The 14521-nt window shown below is 44.9% G+C and overlaps 2 protein-coding genes across 16 annotated transcripts in view; one reads left to right on the plus strand and one right to left on the minus strand.

Annotated features, from left to right (window-relative positions):
• Positions 1 to 1583: 1583 nt before the first annotated feature.
• On the minus strand, positions 1584 to 14198 carry bag5 (BCL2 associated athanogene 5). Of its 3 annotated transcripts, none has more exons than XM_054795821.1 (3): positions 14121 to 14198; positions 6708 to 7592; positions 1584 to 6637 (listed from the first exon to the last, which is right to left on the minus strand). In XM_054795821.1, exons 2-3 carry the CDS (start codon positions 7556 to 7558, stop codon positions 6097 to 6099), a joined length of 1392 nt encoding a protein of 463 aa, XP_054651796.1. In that variant the 5' UTR covers positions 7559 to 7592; positions 14121 to 14198; the 3' UTR covers positions 1584 to 6096. The 3 variants fall into 3 exon arrangements, with proteins under 3 accessions (XP_054651796.1, XP_054651795.1, XP_054651794.1); XM_054795820.1 differs by lacking the exon at positions 14121 to 14198 and adding an exon at positions 9554 to 9877; XM_054795819.1 differs by lacking the exon at positions 14121 to 14198 and adding an exon at positions 9163 to 9512.
• LOC129192152 (kinesin light chain 1) overlaps positions 8902 to 14521 on the plus strand; it is a 34063-nt gene continuing 28443 nt past the window's right edge. For 3 of the 13 annotated variants that reach the window (XR_008573360.1, XM_054795813.1, XM_054795809.1), the window contains exons 1-4: positions 10288 to 10558; positions 10847 to 11044; positions 13774 to 13837; positions 13933 to 14023. Coding sequence is in view for 9 of the 13 variants with exons in the window: in XM_054795813.1 (XP_054651788.1) it covers positions 10427 to 10558; positions 10847 to 11044; positions 13774 to 13837; positions 13933 to 14023 (485 nt within the window). In the remaining 4 variants the exon portion in view is untranslated. Of the gene's footprint in view, positions 9036 to 10286; positions 10559 to 10846; positions 11045 to 13773; positions 13838 to 13932; positions 14024 to 14521 lie in introns of those variants that run through there. The other 10 variants (XM_054795810.1, XM_054795811.1, XM_054795814.1 and 7 more) reach the window with 6 other exon arrangements.

Raw genomic sequence — 14521 nt, forward strand, 5'->3', positions numbered from 1 at the left:
CGGTCCTGTCGAAGTTCTCCTCGGTGAAATGAGTACAACAGAGTTGCGATCTGGCTGCAGGAATCCACCTGTCTCTCCGCATATTTACTACCCATTGCTTTAGAAGTTGAGCATTGCAGTGTGGAAATCTAAAGGAAAATAAGGGGTAATTTACAACTACTTAGATGAAAAGATGCTTACAGATTTAAAGTATCTATTTTTTAAACTATTTTTATTATTTATAAGCATTTACCGACCTGTGAAATGTAAGTCCCTTCTCGCGATTTTCACGAGTATCACGATTTGTGCAATTAACAGCAGCACAAGACGGCATTTCGAATTCCTGTTAGTTCTGAGGCTTTCTTGTTTTGGGTGAAACAACATGGCGACTTCTATACTTCCGGTGGCTTCAAGCCTCCAATGCGCAGCAAGCGATCGGGGCCATTCCAGTTATAGAGTTCAGTGTTTACAGTATTAGCAGTTAGCAAGCAGCTCACACGGTTAGCTTGTTTGGTAGCCATGACCACAACAGGAGATGGCAAGGAGATTGATTGACAATGGTCTACAGTCTATCAGAACGCAGAAGACAATGGGCGGTGCAGACAGAAGAGAGAGAATAGAGAGACATCCCCATCGACGCCGCATCGAGCGCTGAGCCGTACGTCAACGTCGCTGCCATATTGGATGGGCCAAGGCTGCGCTGTAAATGAATACAAGTAAATGTACTTATTTTCATAAAGCACCTTTCTACAAAGAAATTTAAGTTAATTACTTTCATTTATACAGTCACACACGCACTAATATACTTGTGAAACAGTCAGGCACCGAAATCAATATGATTGTTTTTGTACAATGTGATTGTGATTGTTTTTGGTGCCTACATTCACTCATTTACAGTGCAGCCTTGACACATCCAATATGGCGGCGACGTTACGTACGGCCCAGTGCTCGATGCGGCGTCGATGTACATATATGTCTGTGACACCACCGCCTCATGCTAAAGCACAGAACTACAACTTCCCACAATGCAATTCTTCTTAAAGGGCCAAGCTCGGCCTGTAACAGCTTCACATGCTGTAAAAAAACAACAACCTACAATTGCAGTAAAAAATCCGCGAAAGGTGACCGCGATGGAGTGAGGGAACAATTTTACTTTATCATGTAATGACAGTGCCCCCTAGTGGTCGCACAAACCATCAGCTGTGTTACTTTGCAGCTCCAGAATTATTGACAACTCTCACAGCAGCTCAAGGTCACAGGTTTGAGTCCTGCCACAAAGAGCCTTAGAGACACTTACAACGACCCCTCCCTACCAGGATGCCCACTCTGGGGCTTCAGATAACACGTTAATGCACGTCTGCTGCAGCCAGCACATCTCAGGTGCATGAAATAGCTCTTAAGAAAGGAGGCTTAAAATAAGCCCAGAGAGCATCTTGACTGCTTTTAAAAATAAGTTCCTTGCATGCACACGCACACACATTACAATGCACTCTGCATTTGAACACACACACGCGCACACACGTGAGGAGCATTCACACTTTTATTTTTCTACAAGACTCTGAAAGTTGTTCTTGTAAATATTGAAAGACTTCTACAGCAACACATTCTCATCAGTAGCATTCTTTCTTTTCAGACACAAATTGAGCACATTCGTCCACATGAAAAGTGAAAAGCACTTCAAGTGTTGGCTATGCACAAAAGACTAAATTGTCTAAATCTAATGTTTGTGTTCACACAGCAGCTGTTTTCGCTTCTTCTCTTTGACCTGCTGGCTGCCCGAGTTACCATGGCAACCGTGAGTACACGTCATGTTCTCTTTTCGCTTGGATGGGAGACATCTGACATGGGACCAGTAAGACATATTAGACTGCTTGTTTCATGATGTCGTCTTTAGCTGCACCATAAATAACAAATATTACCAGTTAGAGCAGGCGTGTCCGAAGTGCAACACAAAGGCCATTTTCCGCCTGCGCCTCCGTTTTATCGGCCCTCTGCATACTGTAAAAATAAAAATCATCAATGAGATATATTATTAGATATGACACTAATTTGCTTTGTCACCTATAACACACAAGATTGTTTTGTTCAGATAGCTTTTTAATAATAATTTTCACGTTTTTATGTATAGACCCTGGCTGGAAACAGTCTGGATACACCTGAGTTAAAATGTTATAGTCAAACTATTCTTTTGTAAATGTGAAATAAAACATTCAGTGTAATGGAGTCTGGTTCCACAGACTGGACGCACGACTTTGCTTTTAGCGTCAAAATAGTGTGAATACACCCACCACATATTTGGTCCTGATCTGAAGAGTTTTAGACGAGTGCCCATGCACGTCAGTGAGAGCGGAGGACATTCTAGTAAAGCACAAGACACAGCGGCACCGTCTTGTATTTTAGAGCAAAATAAAAGGACTATCTTGTATTTTAGAGTAAAATAAAAGGACTGTCTTGTCCATCATGGACATATGACTTTTTAGTTATAACATGCATGTGCCATCTTTCAAATAAACCTAACATGACCTACATCCGGGGGGGGGGCAAACTTTTTACACCATGCTGACTAATCAAAAGGATGCGGGGGCATTTTTACATTTTTCATTTTGGATAAATAAAGACTAAAAATATTTTTTTTATACAGTGATACCTCTGTTTTCATCAGTTATCCATTCAAAAAGGTCAGATAAAAACCCAAACGTAACCAAAACCGATGCAATTTTTTTCATAGGAAATAATGTAACGCTAATTAATGCGTTACAGAGACCCAAAACATTAACAAAAAATACATTTTATAGAGAATATAGTTAGAAAACAATGCAAAAATAATGAATGGCTGGAAGCAATTATTGATACGGACTTCCAATGCATCCTGGCGAGATCGAATCCAGTTGTGTTTCTCACCTTATTTATCAACTTGCTGGCACGCACAACTTTCTTTAAAAGTGGTGGTTATTTAAAAGGTGGGTTATTTACTCTGTTGCACTCTCCATATAAGAGTTGCACGCAATAAAAAATGACAGTGAGTCAGCAACGCATAGGGTGCTTTGTTTGGGAATCCGATTCAGTGGAACGATACACTTCAGGGCATTTGAGAATACTTTGTTATGTGCGATACTCCATAAAAACGGACGCAAAATTTTAGCAGAATTTTCCGACGAAAACTGGGGGGATGGGGATGGGGGGGGGGGGGGGGGGGGGTACAAAAAACAAGGTTTGGCTGTCTTTAAAGATAAAAGGGTTCCTGGACAGATTTGTGTCAGGTGTACTCATGTGAGTGACTCGCTCTGGCGACTAACAGGGAAAAAGGAAGGGACATCATTTATTTAAAGACAAAACTGTGTTATAGGTGACAAAGTACACTCCTGATCAAAACTTTAAAGAACAGTTGAAAAATTGCAAGACTTTACATTTTGCACTGTTGGATCTTAAGGTTAAAGTAAGTAGAGCTTCAAAATGCAAAAAGAAGAAATTGGAGTGTGAAAAAAAAAAATTCAGTCAGCAATTTAACCATTAAATTGAAATAGTCTGTGTAACAGCTGATGAAAAGTTTGAAGAACATAACAAAAAAAAAAGACACACTGTAAAATACAATTTTTATTTTTTAAAAGGACTGAGTATGAGAATGAGTATCTGCACCATTTGATGCCAGTTTCCAGAAGGCCAATCCAGGTGAACGTGGCTTCACGGCAGGCATCTACTGAATGCAACTGATGTCCATTTTTGTAAACTTCCCTTGCCATCCATCCCCAAATGTTCTCAGTTGGATTTCGATCAGAGTGAAGTTATTCCTCTGTCAGGCGGGCAATGGTAACTGCAGCTTTGTCCTGGTGAAAAATCCAGTCATTACCACACAGACAAGGGCCGTCAGTAATGAGGGATGCCCCCTGCGAGATCTCCACATAGTCATCTGCCGTTTGACGCCCCTGCACAACCTGAAGCGCCATTGTTCCATTGACGGAAAACGCACCCCCGATTACGATGGTGCCCCCTCCGCTGTGCCGTGTGGAAAAAATCTCAGGTGGGATCTCCTTGTCATGCCAGTAATGTTGGACGCCATCAGGACTGTCAAGGTTACATTTTTTCTCATCAGAGAATAAAACTTTCTTCCACCTTTCCATGTCCCATGTTTGGAGCTCTTGTGCAAATTCCAAATGGACAGTTTTGTGGCGTTGAAGGAGATGAAGACATGTTTTGTTCTCTTGCAGATGCCTTCTGAAGGTTATTGCACTGCACTTGGCACCAGTAACAACCATCATTTGAGCCGGGGATCGTCTTGACAGTCAATCGGCTCCTCCGGCTCAGGGCTTGTGACATTTTTTGGGATCTACTATGTCACTTTTTTGTTCCATAACCCTCAGGATCTTTTAAGTTTAAAATGACTGTCTTACTGCGTCCAACCTCAGCAGTAATGGCACACTGCGAGAGGTGCTGCTTATGCAGCTCAGCAATCCCACCACGTTCAAAGAGAGAAAGCTATTTTGCCTTTGCCGTCAAGAGATAATGACAGTGTGAATACCTGACAGAAAATTACAATGAATCCACATTTTTTAAAAAGGCTGTGGCCTATATCAGTTTCATGGTTGTTGGCAATAAATTGCTTACTATTTTTTTTGTCTCACTCCCATTTCTTTTTGCATTGTGAAGCTCTACTTAGAACCTCCTTAAGATCCAACAGTGCAAAAAATGTAAATTCTTGCAATTTTTCAACTGGTCTTAAAATTTTGATCAGGAGTGTATTTAATTAGTATTAATATTATCTTGTTTGTTTTTCCCACCTTGGCTATAATTCTTTTCCCATAATGCTACTGGCCAATTAAAAAAAACAAAACAAGCAGCGGGCTGCACTTTGGACACCACTGACTCACATTAAAGCTAAAAAAAAAAAGCTCATTTAATCTCTGACCTCCTACAAACACTACTGTAACAAAAGCTACTGTTACAGAGCCTTACTTACATCACATTTAAGTCTGTCAATCTCAAAACAAATACTAATTAACTTAAATATGCTAAATATGAAAGATAATAAGGTGGTGAGAACACATTCCTGTCATCATTGAATTGTAAGGTGGCAATGCTTCACCTTCAATACTTGACACTTGCTCAGCTCTAATAACATGATATATGGTCTGAAGTGTTGGGACATGAGAGGTTGGGCTAGAGTCAGTGCACAAAGCAAGGTCGATAAAGGTATGCTTGGAGGAGTTTGCTGTGGACATACATCACCGATCGAAAAAAGTTCCCACATGGACACAGTTTTCCTGGAGAGCGGAAGCCTCTCTAGCTGCAGATACTCACTTCCCGTGGCTGTCCCAAAACCCTTGTACATGCAGTCTGTTTAACAAGTATATTTTTACGTCCCGGCCTACATGATACTCACTTATAGGACACCAAGTCCAGGTTGGACACTGCAGTGTAAATCAATACAGACTAAAGAGGACACATTAGTGCAAGTTTGTTGTGCTCTTCATGACACTCTGTGTTTGAGGACGGCGGTGATCAGAGGGTGCAGGTGTCTGGTCACATGATACAAGGCGGTTTGGGAAGCGTGAACATGAAGGCACAGAGATTCTACAAGGTTCCGCTGGCTACCATCTTCCTGCTTTATTTTTCAGCCTCGTGGACGTCAGTCGTCATCCTCATCTACAAACAGCCTCTTCATCCTCCTCCATTTGTCTCTGACTTCCTTTTATAGCCCAGCACGACATCACAAACGCTTCAAACAGGAAGTAGACGTCTCTGAGCTCGCCCCCCAGCTGCCGCACATCTACGCCCTGAGCTCATGCTTCTGGTTGTGGTTCACTCTACATGCCAGAACTCCATCATTCCCTTAAAGCACACAGCTCTGCTCTGTAGCCAAGCTCTCAAAGTCAAGGTGGGTTGCCTTCATGGTGTCTACATTGTTGAGGTTTAAACAGCAGGCGTCTACAGTCACACTACAACACAATGACACACACACACACACTGACAGTCTACAAAAAGCACTAAAGTGTTTCAAAGTAGTTTTTAGCAGGCTGCACAAGGAGAAGGAAAGTGGTGCTGCAGTGCATTCTGGTTTGAAGTCCATATTTACAGCCCATGTCATTGCTGCAGTGAAGTCCCATCATTGGTTAGCGAGGGTCAGTACTCCCACTCGTCCGTCTTCATGTCCAAATAGTTGAGAATGTTCTGGGCGAACTTCACCGCCTGCTTGCGCGCCACCTTGGTTCCCTCGTCGCCCTGCGGGTCCACGGCATCCAACGTCAGCAGCTGCTTGGTGAGCAGCTCCTCCAACATCATGTAGCTCTTGTCAGCGCGCTTGCCATCAAAGCCCAGCACCTGAGCCTGGAGGTCCGACAGGCTGCCCAGGACCAGCCACACAGCCCGGTGAGACGGGTGCTCACTGGGGCCCGGCTGGCGGCACACAAGGGCCTCGCGGAGGTCCAGGAAGGTGATTATGGCCTGGACCTCCACCACAGCGCGGCGGCGGGCCTCGCGGATACACGGGTTCTTGGCCGTGTCCACCTGGTCCAGGTGCGTGAGGAGGCTCTGCAGCTCAGCTTTGGGCCGGAAGCCCAGCTCGCCCATCATGCAGTGACGCAGGACGCCCTCACGCAGGTGCGACACGTGAGCGCGCACAGCCTCAATCTCACGAATGGAGTTGTTCTGAGCCAAGTCGTACCTACACACACAAAAATGGCACTAGCTAAGTTTCCTAACCAATTAGTCTACGTCCATGGCTAGCGTCTTACCTGCGAGTGTCTTCTCCCTCCCCCTCCAGGTCCAAATGCTTCAGCAGACCATTGATCTCCTCCACCACTTGTTTGCGATAGTTCCTGATGGCAGCGTTCCCGGACACGTCTAGAGCGTCCAGCTCCACCTGCATCTCCATCAGAAGCCGTGAGAGGTGAGCGCAGCTGTCCCTGCCGCTCAGACCCATCAGCAGGGCCACAAGCTGGCTGCGCGCCACGCTCACCTTCGCCATCACCTGGTTGATGCAGTGCACAGCAGTGTGGGTTTCGCCCGAGAGCGGCAGCGAGAGGGTCTGCTGCTGCGTGCGGCCCTCCATCACGTCTTGCACGGCGCACAGCCGCGTCAACGCCCGGTAGCGGGCCTTCCGCAGAGGTACCCTTCCCTCTGTCTTCACCTGTGTGAGCCTCAGCACCAGCTGCTGCAGCAACTCCACCAGCTCGTCATCGATCTCCGCGACACCCCCCGAGCGCTGTGGCGCCACCACGCGCTGGTCCATCAGCCGCCGCGCCTCATTGCTCAGCTCCTCAATGGCCAGACGAGACGGGTGTGTGGCGTTCTCCTCCAGGTAACGCAGGAGGCCCTCCACTTCCTGTGCAGCCCGCTTGCGCGCCCCCTGCAACTCCACTTTGCCCTCCGTATCCACCTGGTCCACCTCCAGCAGCAGGCGGGTCAGGTCGCGCTCCAGACGCTTGTAGTCGCGGTCGTCCTGCAGGCCGCTGAAGGTGCATACCTGAGGGCCCAGGGAGGTGACCTCCTTGTGCACCTCATAGAGACGAATCATGGCGGGGTGCTGAGGAGGGTACTGCTGTTCCATTGGCTGCTGCTGCTGCTGGGTCCCCCCATTATCCATCCTCTTCCCACCATCAAAGGGCTTCCCGAAGAGGCTGGAAAAGAGGCATAATATGCGGAAGGTTAGAATAACAGTGACATCCTCTGTGGCATTGTCTGCTGACCTCCAAAGTTGCCTTTCACTTCCTTGCAGAATGTCCAAATAAAGCTTGGACATCAGCCAAAGTCCACACCGCTTTAGAATATGGCCCCACAAGCCAGTGACGACAAAAGCGATTTTAGTTAGCTCACTTTTCAGAAGGTTTCTGATCACCTTGTATACAAAACAACCCCACATCAACTTTTGATGAACGCTGAAGAACCAGTAAACCAGGCATTTGCCGCATTTATGTCTCGTAACTAAACATTTAGTTATGATAACCAAGCACAGAATGGGCCTGGAACCAATGCACACACACACACACACACACACACACACACACACACACAGAGATGAGATGTGTGCACTAGAGAGAGTGAATGAGGCTAACCTACATTTGTTTTTTAGCCCACAACACCCACTCAAGAGGACAGCTTAGCTTGTCCGTTCATGCTTGATGAGCTGACACCACCACCAGCGCGCAATCATCCCAGACTTCCTTGGAACAGCACACTGAATCTATGACCCCTCTAGCGTTCATTAGCATTCAATACTCTTTATCCTTTATGACTGTTGCGTGTGCATGTATCCTCTCTCAGAGCTTTTTATGATGTTCATTTTCACTTCTATGGTGATAGCATTCCTTTTCTTTGGCGCACTGCTGATTGGGAGACATAATGATGTCTGAAAAGGTAACTAATAAGCAATGTTATTATTCTTCCTCAGTGTGATTGCGCAGGCACATACTGTATTCTTCCGCCCAGCACGAGGCACACACCGCATTCTTGTGCTGCGCATGGCGCATATTCTTCGGCCGGCGCCCGCTGTATATAGTGTAGATATGGGAGCGCATTTCTAACCCAGAAACTTCTTAACACGGAACGTCGAAAACCAAGGACCACCTGTATTGTGCTTGTACAAGTATACTGTAACACACATTAGTCTAATTATCTTTGTAAAGATTTTTTGTGGCCACCGCTTGACCCTGGAACAGACAAGTTTCCATATCCATAGTTTTCAATGAATGTTCATAACATTTAGCAACACTGCAAAACTGAATATTGAATGAATGAAAATATTGAATAATATTTCCCAAAAAAGTATTACGTAAGTGGGTGATGGACTGGTCATTTCTGGATGCAAGCATTCTACAGACCAAACCTATAGTACTACTGAGGCTAACATCAGCTATTTCTTCTAGGCTGGACCCACTTTCAACCTCGTTACATCCATGGCAGACAAGAGAGCGCCTCCAGGCTTTGTCTGACATGACGATCTTCATGCTAGGAAGCTAGTAGGAACCCTCCCTGTGGTCACACGATAAAATCCACGCAGCCACCGAGGAGGAGGGAAGATGCAGACCCTCCACAAAAGCTTTAGCATCGCCTTCCCACCACCGGTATGTCTATTCCCGCTTTGCAGTATTATGTCATACCAGGAAAGACAGCCGATCCACATGTGTCCGCGAGCACACACCTGCACATCTGTACACGCTCACATCTGCAAACACGGTGTCATCATCTCACCTCTTCAACACTCCGAACACATTGGCGCACATCTTAACTGGAGTGTCTTCCCATCAGGTGAAGCTCGGTGATGTTAGAAAGAAAATGCGGACCAAAAAAATGTGTTCTTTTTAAAGGAGCGACGCAGCTGTGCTCAGCATCAGCACCACTGCTGAGGGCTACTGTGGCCCCGCCCACAAACCTTCACATCTCTTTAAACGTCACCGAGGGCAGGACACACACTGGCAGCCAATTACTTAAAATTACATTTTAGCTGCAACAGAGCGACATCCGTTTGCCGTTAAAGCTGTATTTTGTTATGGAATAGAGGGACGTCGCTCACCTACCCTGCCCCGCCTAGCCTGTACAACTGTTTAACGCCTTTTAGCAGCAAAGCTTTTGTTATGCTTACCTGCACAGCCAGCGTACAGCCATGTGGAGTGTAGAACGAAGGTGCGCAGCTTCTTCTAGCAAAGCTAAACATTAGCTTCCCAAGCTAGCTTCTTCACTTTGTCGCTCACAAGGAGGAGCTAACACGGAGTTTATAAGCTCCCCGAGGTGCTCGCTTCAAGCAGCGTTATGTCTATTGTACAAATTAAACATGTATAGTGATAGTTAATATAGCCATGCGGGTTATTTGGTCCTTTCCACGAAGATCACAGGGCGTGACGTGTGTTTGATCACTAAGTCGGCTTCGTAACGGTGTGTAGGTTTTGTTTGGACAACCTGAATGCCTGCTCCATTTGAGGACCCGTATGTGCCGTCAGTAACGTGCCTGGGCGGGACCATGTGAAGCGATTTCCCCCCGATTTTGACTGCATGAAATCCACACAATGGCAAAAAGATGCATCACCAGGTCCATGAAGACACACCATGGAGAAAAATAAAGCATGCTAATATCAAACAAAGGAATGGAGGAATTGTATTAAGCTACAATAACTAAATCACTTGTATTTTACCCTTCGTTTTGTGTTGTGTATTATACTTTTTTGTAATGAGTCATTGTCACCTACGAAACCTCTCTAAGTAACCAATAAACGAATATGTTTCTGTTGCAGCACAATGAACCAAATACATGTGAGTGAACACGCCCGGTTACCATCAGAGGGTAGTCGGTCAATATTTGAAATGCACCTTCTGTTTGTCGTCACGTGACCGGAAGTATAGTGCAGCCCAGAGAAGTACGCCGGTGCTGACAATGCCGTCAGTCGCCGGTTTTTAACTAAGCTTTACCGACGGTGTGTTTTACGTTTGTTAGTGTTCGTCTTTTAGTGTCTTTGGCGTCATGGCTGTTAGAGCTGCTGCGGAAGGTTTGACGTGGCGCCGCTTGAGTTGTTTACGCCTGCAAAGTGTCATGGCGGCCATCAGCAGGCGACAGTGCAGCAAAGGGACAACCCAGCCGGACAAACTACACAAGGTCCGTACTATTTGAAACCATCCTCGTTTACAAAACCTGCTCTGCTTTATATCCTGAAACCGACCAACAGACGCCTTGAATGTTTGTATGGATACACGATTATTTGCCACAAAGCTTCTAATCTTGTGATACATTAACACTTTTAGCACAAACAAATCCAATTACCAAGCTATATGAACAAATTTCTGTAAAACTACAACATGATGCTGTCACCTCTTCCACGGTAGTTGAGGCAAATCACAATGAACACATTCAGTTTCATGTTTTGACTACTTTGTTGCTTTTCAGAGGTCAAAATTCAGGCCTACGCCCAGCCCCACACACGACTGGATCGGTCCACCAAACCCACTATCCAACCTGCGACCCGTCGTCTACCGCATCCCCGAGAACGAGTCAGAGCTGGAGGAACGCCTGAGGACTCTGAGGCAGGACACCGAGGACTGGAACCACAATTTCTGGACTAAACAGAACCTCAACTTCAGCAAGGTTTAACTGCCCTCACCATCAAACACTATCAAAGAAAAATGTTGCCATATACAGTGGATCTCTGCACACTTCAGATTCAAAAGTCGCAACCCCATTATTGGTAAAAAAAAAAAAAAAAAATAACAATTCTCTGAAAATGGGCAGTTTTCTCCACATAGAACACATGTCATTCACCCGAAATTGGCAATAATATACAGTATGTCACAAAAGTGAGTACACCCTTCACATTTCTGCAAATATTTTATTATATCTTTTCATGGGACACCACTGAAGAAATGAAACTTTGCTACAATGTAAGGTAGTCAGTGTACAGCTTGTATAACAGTGTAAATTTACTGTCCCCTCAAAATAACTCAATACACAGACCTTAATGTCTAAACTGCAGGCAACAAAAGTGAATACACCCCAAGTGAAAATCTCCAAATTGGGCCCAATTAGCCATTTTCTTTCCCCAGTGTCATGTGACCCATTAGTGTTACAAGGTCTCAGGTGTGAATGGGGAGCAGGTGTGTTAAATTTGGTTTTATCACTCTCACACTCTCTCATACTGGTCACTGGAAGTTTAACATGGCACCTCATGGCAAAGAACTCTCTGAGGATCTGAAAAAAAGAATTGTTGCGCTACACGAAGATGGCTTAGGCTATAAGAAGATTGCCAACACTCTGAAACTGAGCAGCAGCACGGTGGCCAAGACCATACAGCGGTTTAACATCACAGGTTCCACTCAGAACAGGCCTCGCCATGGTCGACCAAAGAAGTTGAGTGCACGTGCCCAGCGTCATATCCAGAGGTTGTCTTTGGAAAATACACGCCTGAGTGCTGCCAGCATTGCTGCAGAGGTTGAAGGGATGGGTGGTCAACCTGTCAGTGCTCAGACCATACGTCGCACTCTGCATCAAATTGGTCTGCATGGCTGTCATCCCAGAAAGAAGCCTCTTCTAAAGATGATGCATAAGAAAGCCCGCAAACAGTTTGCTGAAGATAAGCAGACTAAAGACATGGATTACTGGAACCATGTCCTGTGGTCTGATGAGACCAAGATAAACTTATTTGGTTCAGATGGTGTCAAGCATGTGTGGCGGAAACCAGGTGAGGAGTACAAAGACGAGTGTGTTTTACCTACAGTCAAACATGGTGGTGGGAGTGTCATGGTCTGGGGCTGCATGAGTGCTGCCGGCACTGGGGAGCTACAGTTCATTGAGGGAATCATGAATGCCAACATGTACTGTGACATCCTGAAGCAGAGCATGATCCCCTCCCTTCGGAAACTGGGCCGCAGGGCAGTATTCCAACATGACAACGACCCCAAACACACCTCCAAGACAACCACTGCTTTGCTAAAGAAGTTAAGGGTGAATGTGATGGACTGGCCAAGCATGTCTCCGGACCTAAATCCTATTGAGCATCTGTGGGGCATCCTCAAACTGAAGGTGAAGGAGCACAAGGTCTCTAACATCCACCAGCTCCGTGATGTCGTCATGGAGGAGTGGAAGAGGATTCCAGTGGCAACCTGTGAAGCTCTGGTGAACTCCATGCCCAAGAGGGTTAAGGCAGTGCTGGAAAATAATGGTGGCCACACAAAATATTGACACTTTTGGCCCAATTTGGACATTTTCACTTGGGGTGTATTCACTTTTGTTGCCTGCAGTTTAGACATTAAGGTCTGTGTATTGAGTTATTTTGAAGGGAACAGTAAATTTACACTGTTATACAAGCTGTACACTGACTACTTTACATTGTAGCAAAGTTTCATTTCTTCAGTGGTGTCCCATGAAAAGATATAATAAAATATTTGCAGAAATGTGAAGGGTGTACTCACTTTTGTGACATACTGTATGAATATGTGACAATACAGGTAAAACGTACGTACCCTGTGGTTGTCCGACACACTGGAGTGGCATTGCAAGGGAGGCAGAGACAGGCTTATTGGGAAGAGGAAGTCTCAATTATGAGAGCATTTTACGAAGTTGAATTTGATTTTACTTTTTACTTTCACTTTCCCTTTGGACCAACCAGAAACAATCATTGCAATCAGAATAGTCAGCCTCATGCTCGGGAGACATATTGAAGTGAAAAAGGTTAAAAGAACGAAAGTGACGTCCTTCCTAAAAGTAGCACTGCGCAACTATGTATTCTTCCGCCACGCGCATGTAACTAGTTCTCTTTTTGTACTGTATTAATAATTTTGGGGAGTACGTCGTAACCACGAAACATCGTAATATGTGGACCGCCTTTATATGTATTATTTTATATGTATTGATTGAAGTTGGTTCATGTATAACTTCATACACTTCATACAAGAGTCCTCACTTCAACTGGAAATTGAAGACTTGGTTTCCGTACATCAGAATCATTATTAGTAGCCAAGTATGTTGGGTGTTTTGGAATGTGTGTGTGTGTGTGTGGTTGTGCGCAGGACCATCAGTTTGATGCAAGTATTAACAGACTTAGGGATACAGATACTGTAAAAAAAAAGAAAAATTCCAAGCAGACAAGCAGCGCCTCAATGACGTCATTGAAGACGGAATCGCCCCGATTTCTGTGTGCAGTTACGTATTTTCACCAGCAGAGAACAGCATTACAAAACAATCTTTTTCCTTTCTACTATTTACCAGATGTAGGGCAGGAGAGCCAGTAGTTTGACGAATGTACTTTAATGCATTGTGCATAAGTCTACCTTTAGGTAACATCATATAACCATTAAGCATCATTTTTATGTTGTGTGCAGGAAAAAGACACTTTCATTGCCTCCCAGCTGAGGGCCAAAGGCATGTCTGAGCGGGATGAGCAAGGTGAGGCTGTGGAGACACACTATTGTCTTCACACATTTACCCATTTAGTAGATATTAGGTATGACAATAATTCAACTTGCATGCACCGCTTGCAGGACGACGTCGCACTCTAAGCAGTGAAGAAATGGCCGTGTTCTATAAAAATTTCTTGGACAAAAACCGAGAGCGACACGTTATTTACAACAAGTGAGTTGCTTTGGCAGCAGGGTGTCTCCCTCGGCACCCACCCACACACACACACACACACACACACACACGCACAGTCACTTTTCTTTTTACTTACTTTGCCTTGCAGGGAGTGGTATCGCCGCAACTTCACTATCACCTTCCTCATGGCCCGTGTCACCTTGCGCAACCTGTGGAGGAGCGTGATCAATAAACACAACAGATCTTCAACAACATGATCAGAAACACAACCACCCACCCGACAAGCATTTATTATGTAAATACACTTAAGTAAACACTTCATTAGGCACACCATCTAATGAGATCCAATATTAATAAAACAATTCTGCCGTTAAAATCTTCAGAGTGTGCCTATTGGGTCTGGAGCGTTGCTCCAAATAAAACTAAACTATATGAAATACAAATCAGTTTGAAGTCTGTTGATGAAAACAATATTTGAAAAATTTCAACAGCTCTTAATGTCTAATCATATGAAACTAATAATGGCAGCAGGCTCAG

Source organism: Dunckerocampus dactyliophorus, chromosome 13 (genome assembly GCF_027744805.1).
Source record: "Dunckerocampus dactyliophorus isolate RoL2022-P2 chromosome 13, RoL_Ddac_1.1, whole genome shotgun sequence".
Classification (NCBI taxonomy): Eukaryota; Metazoa; Chordata; class Actinopteri; order Syngnathiformes; family Syngnathidae; genus Dunckerocampus; species Dunckerocampus dactyliophorus.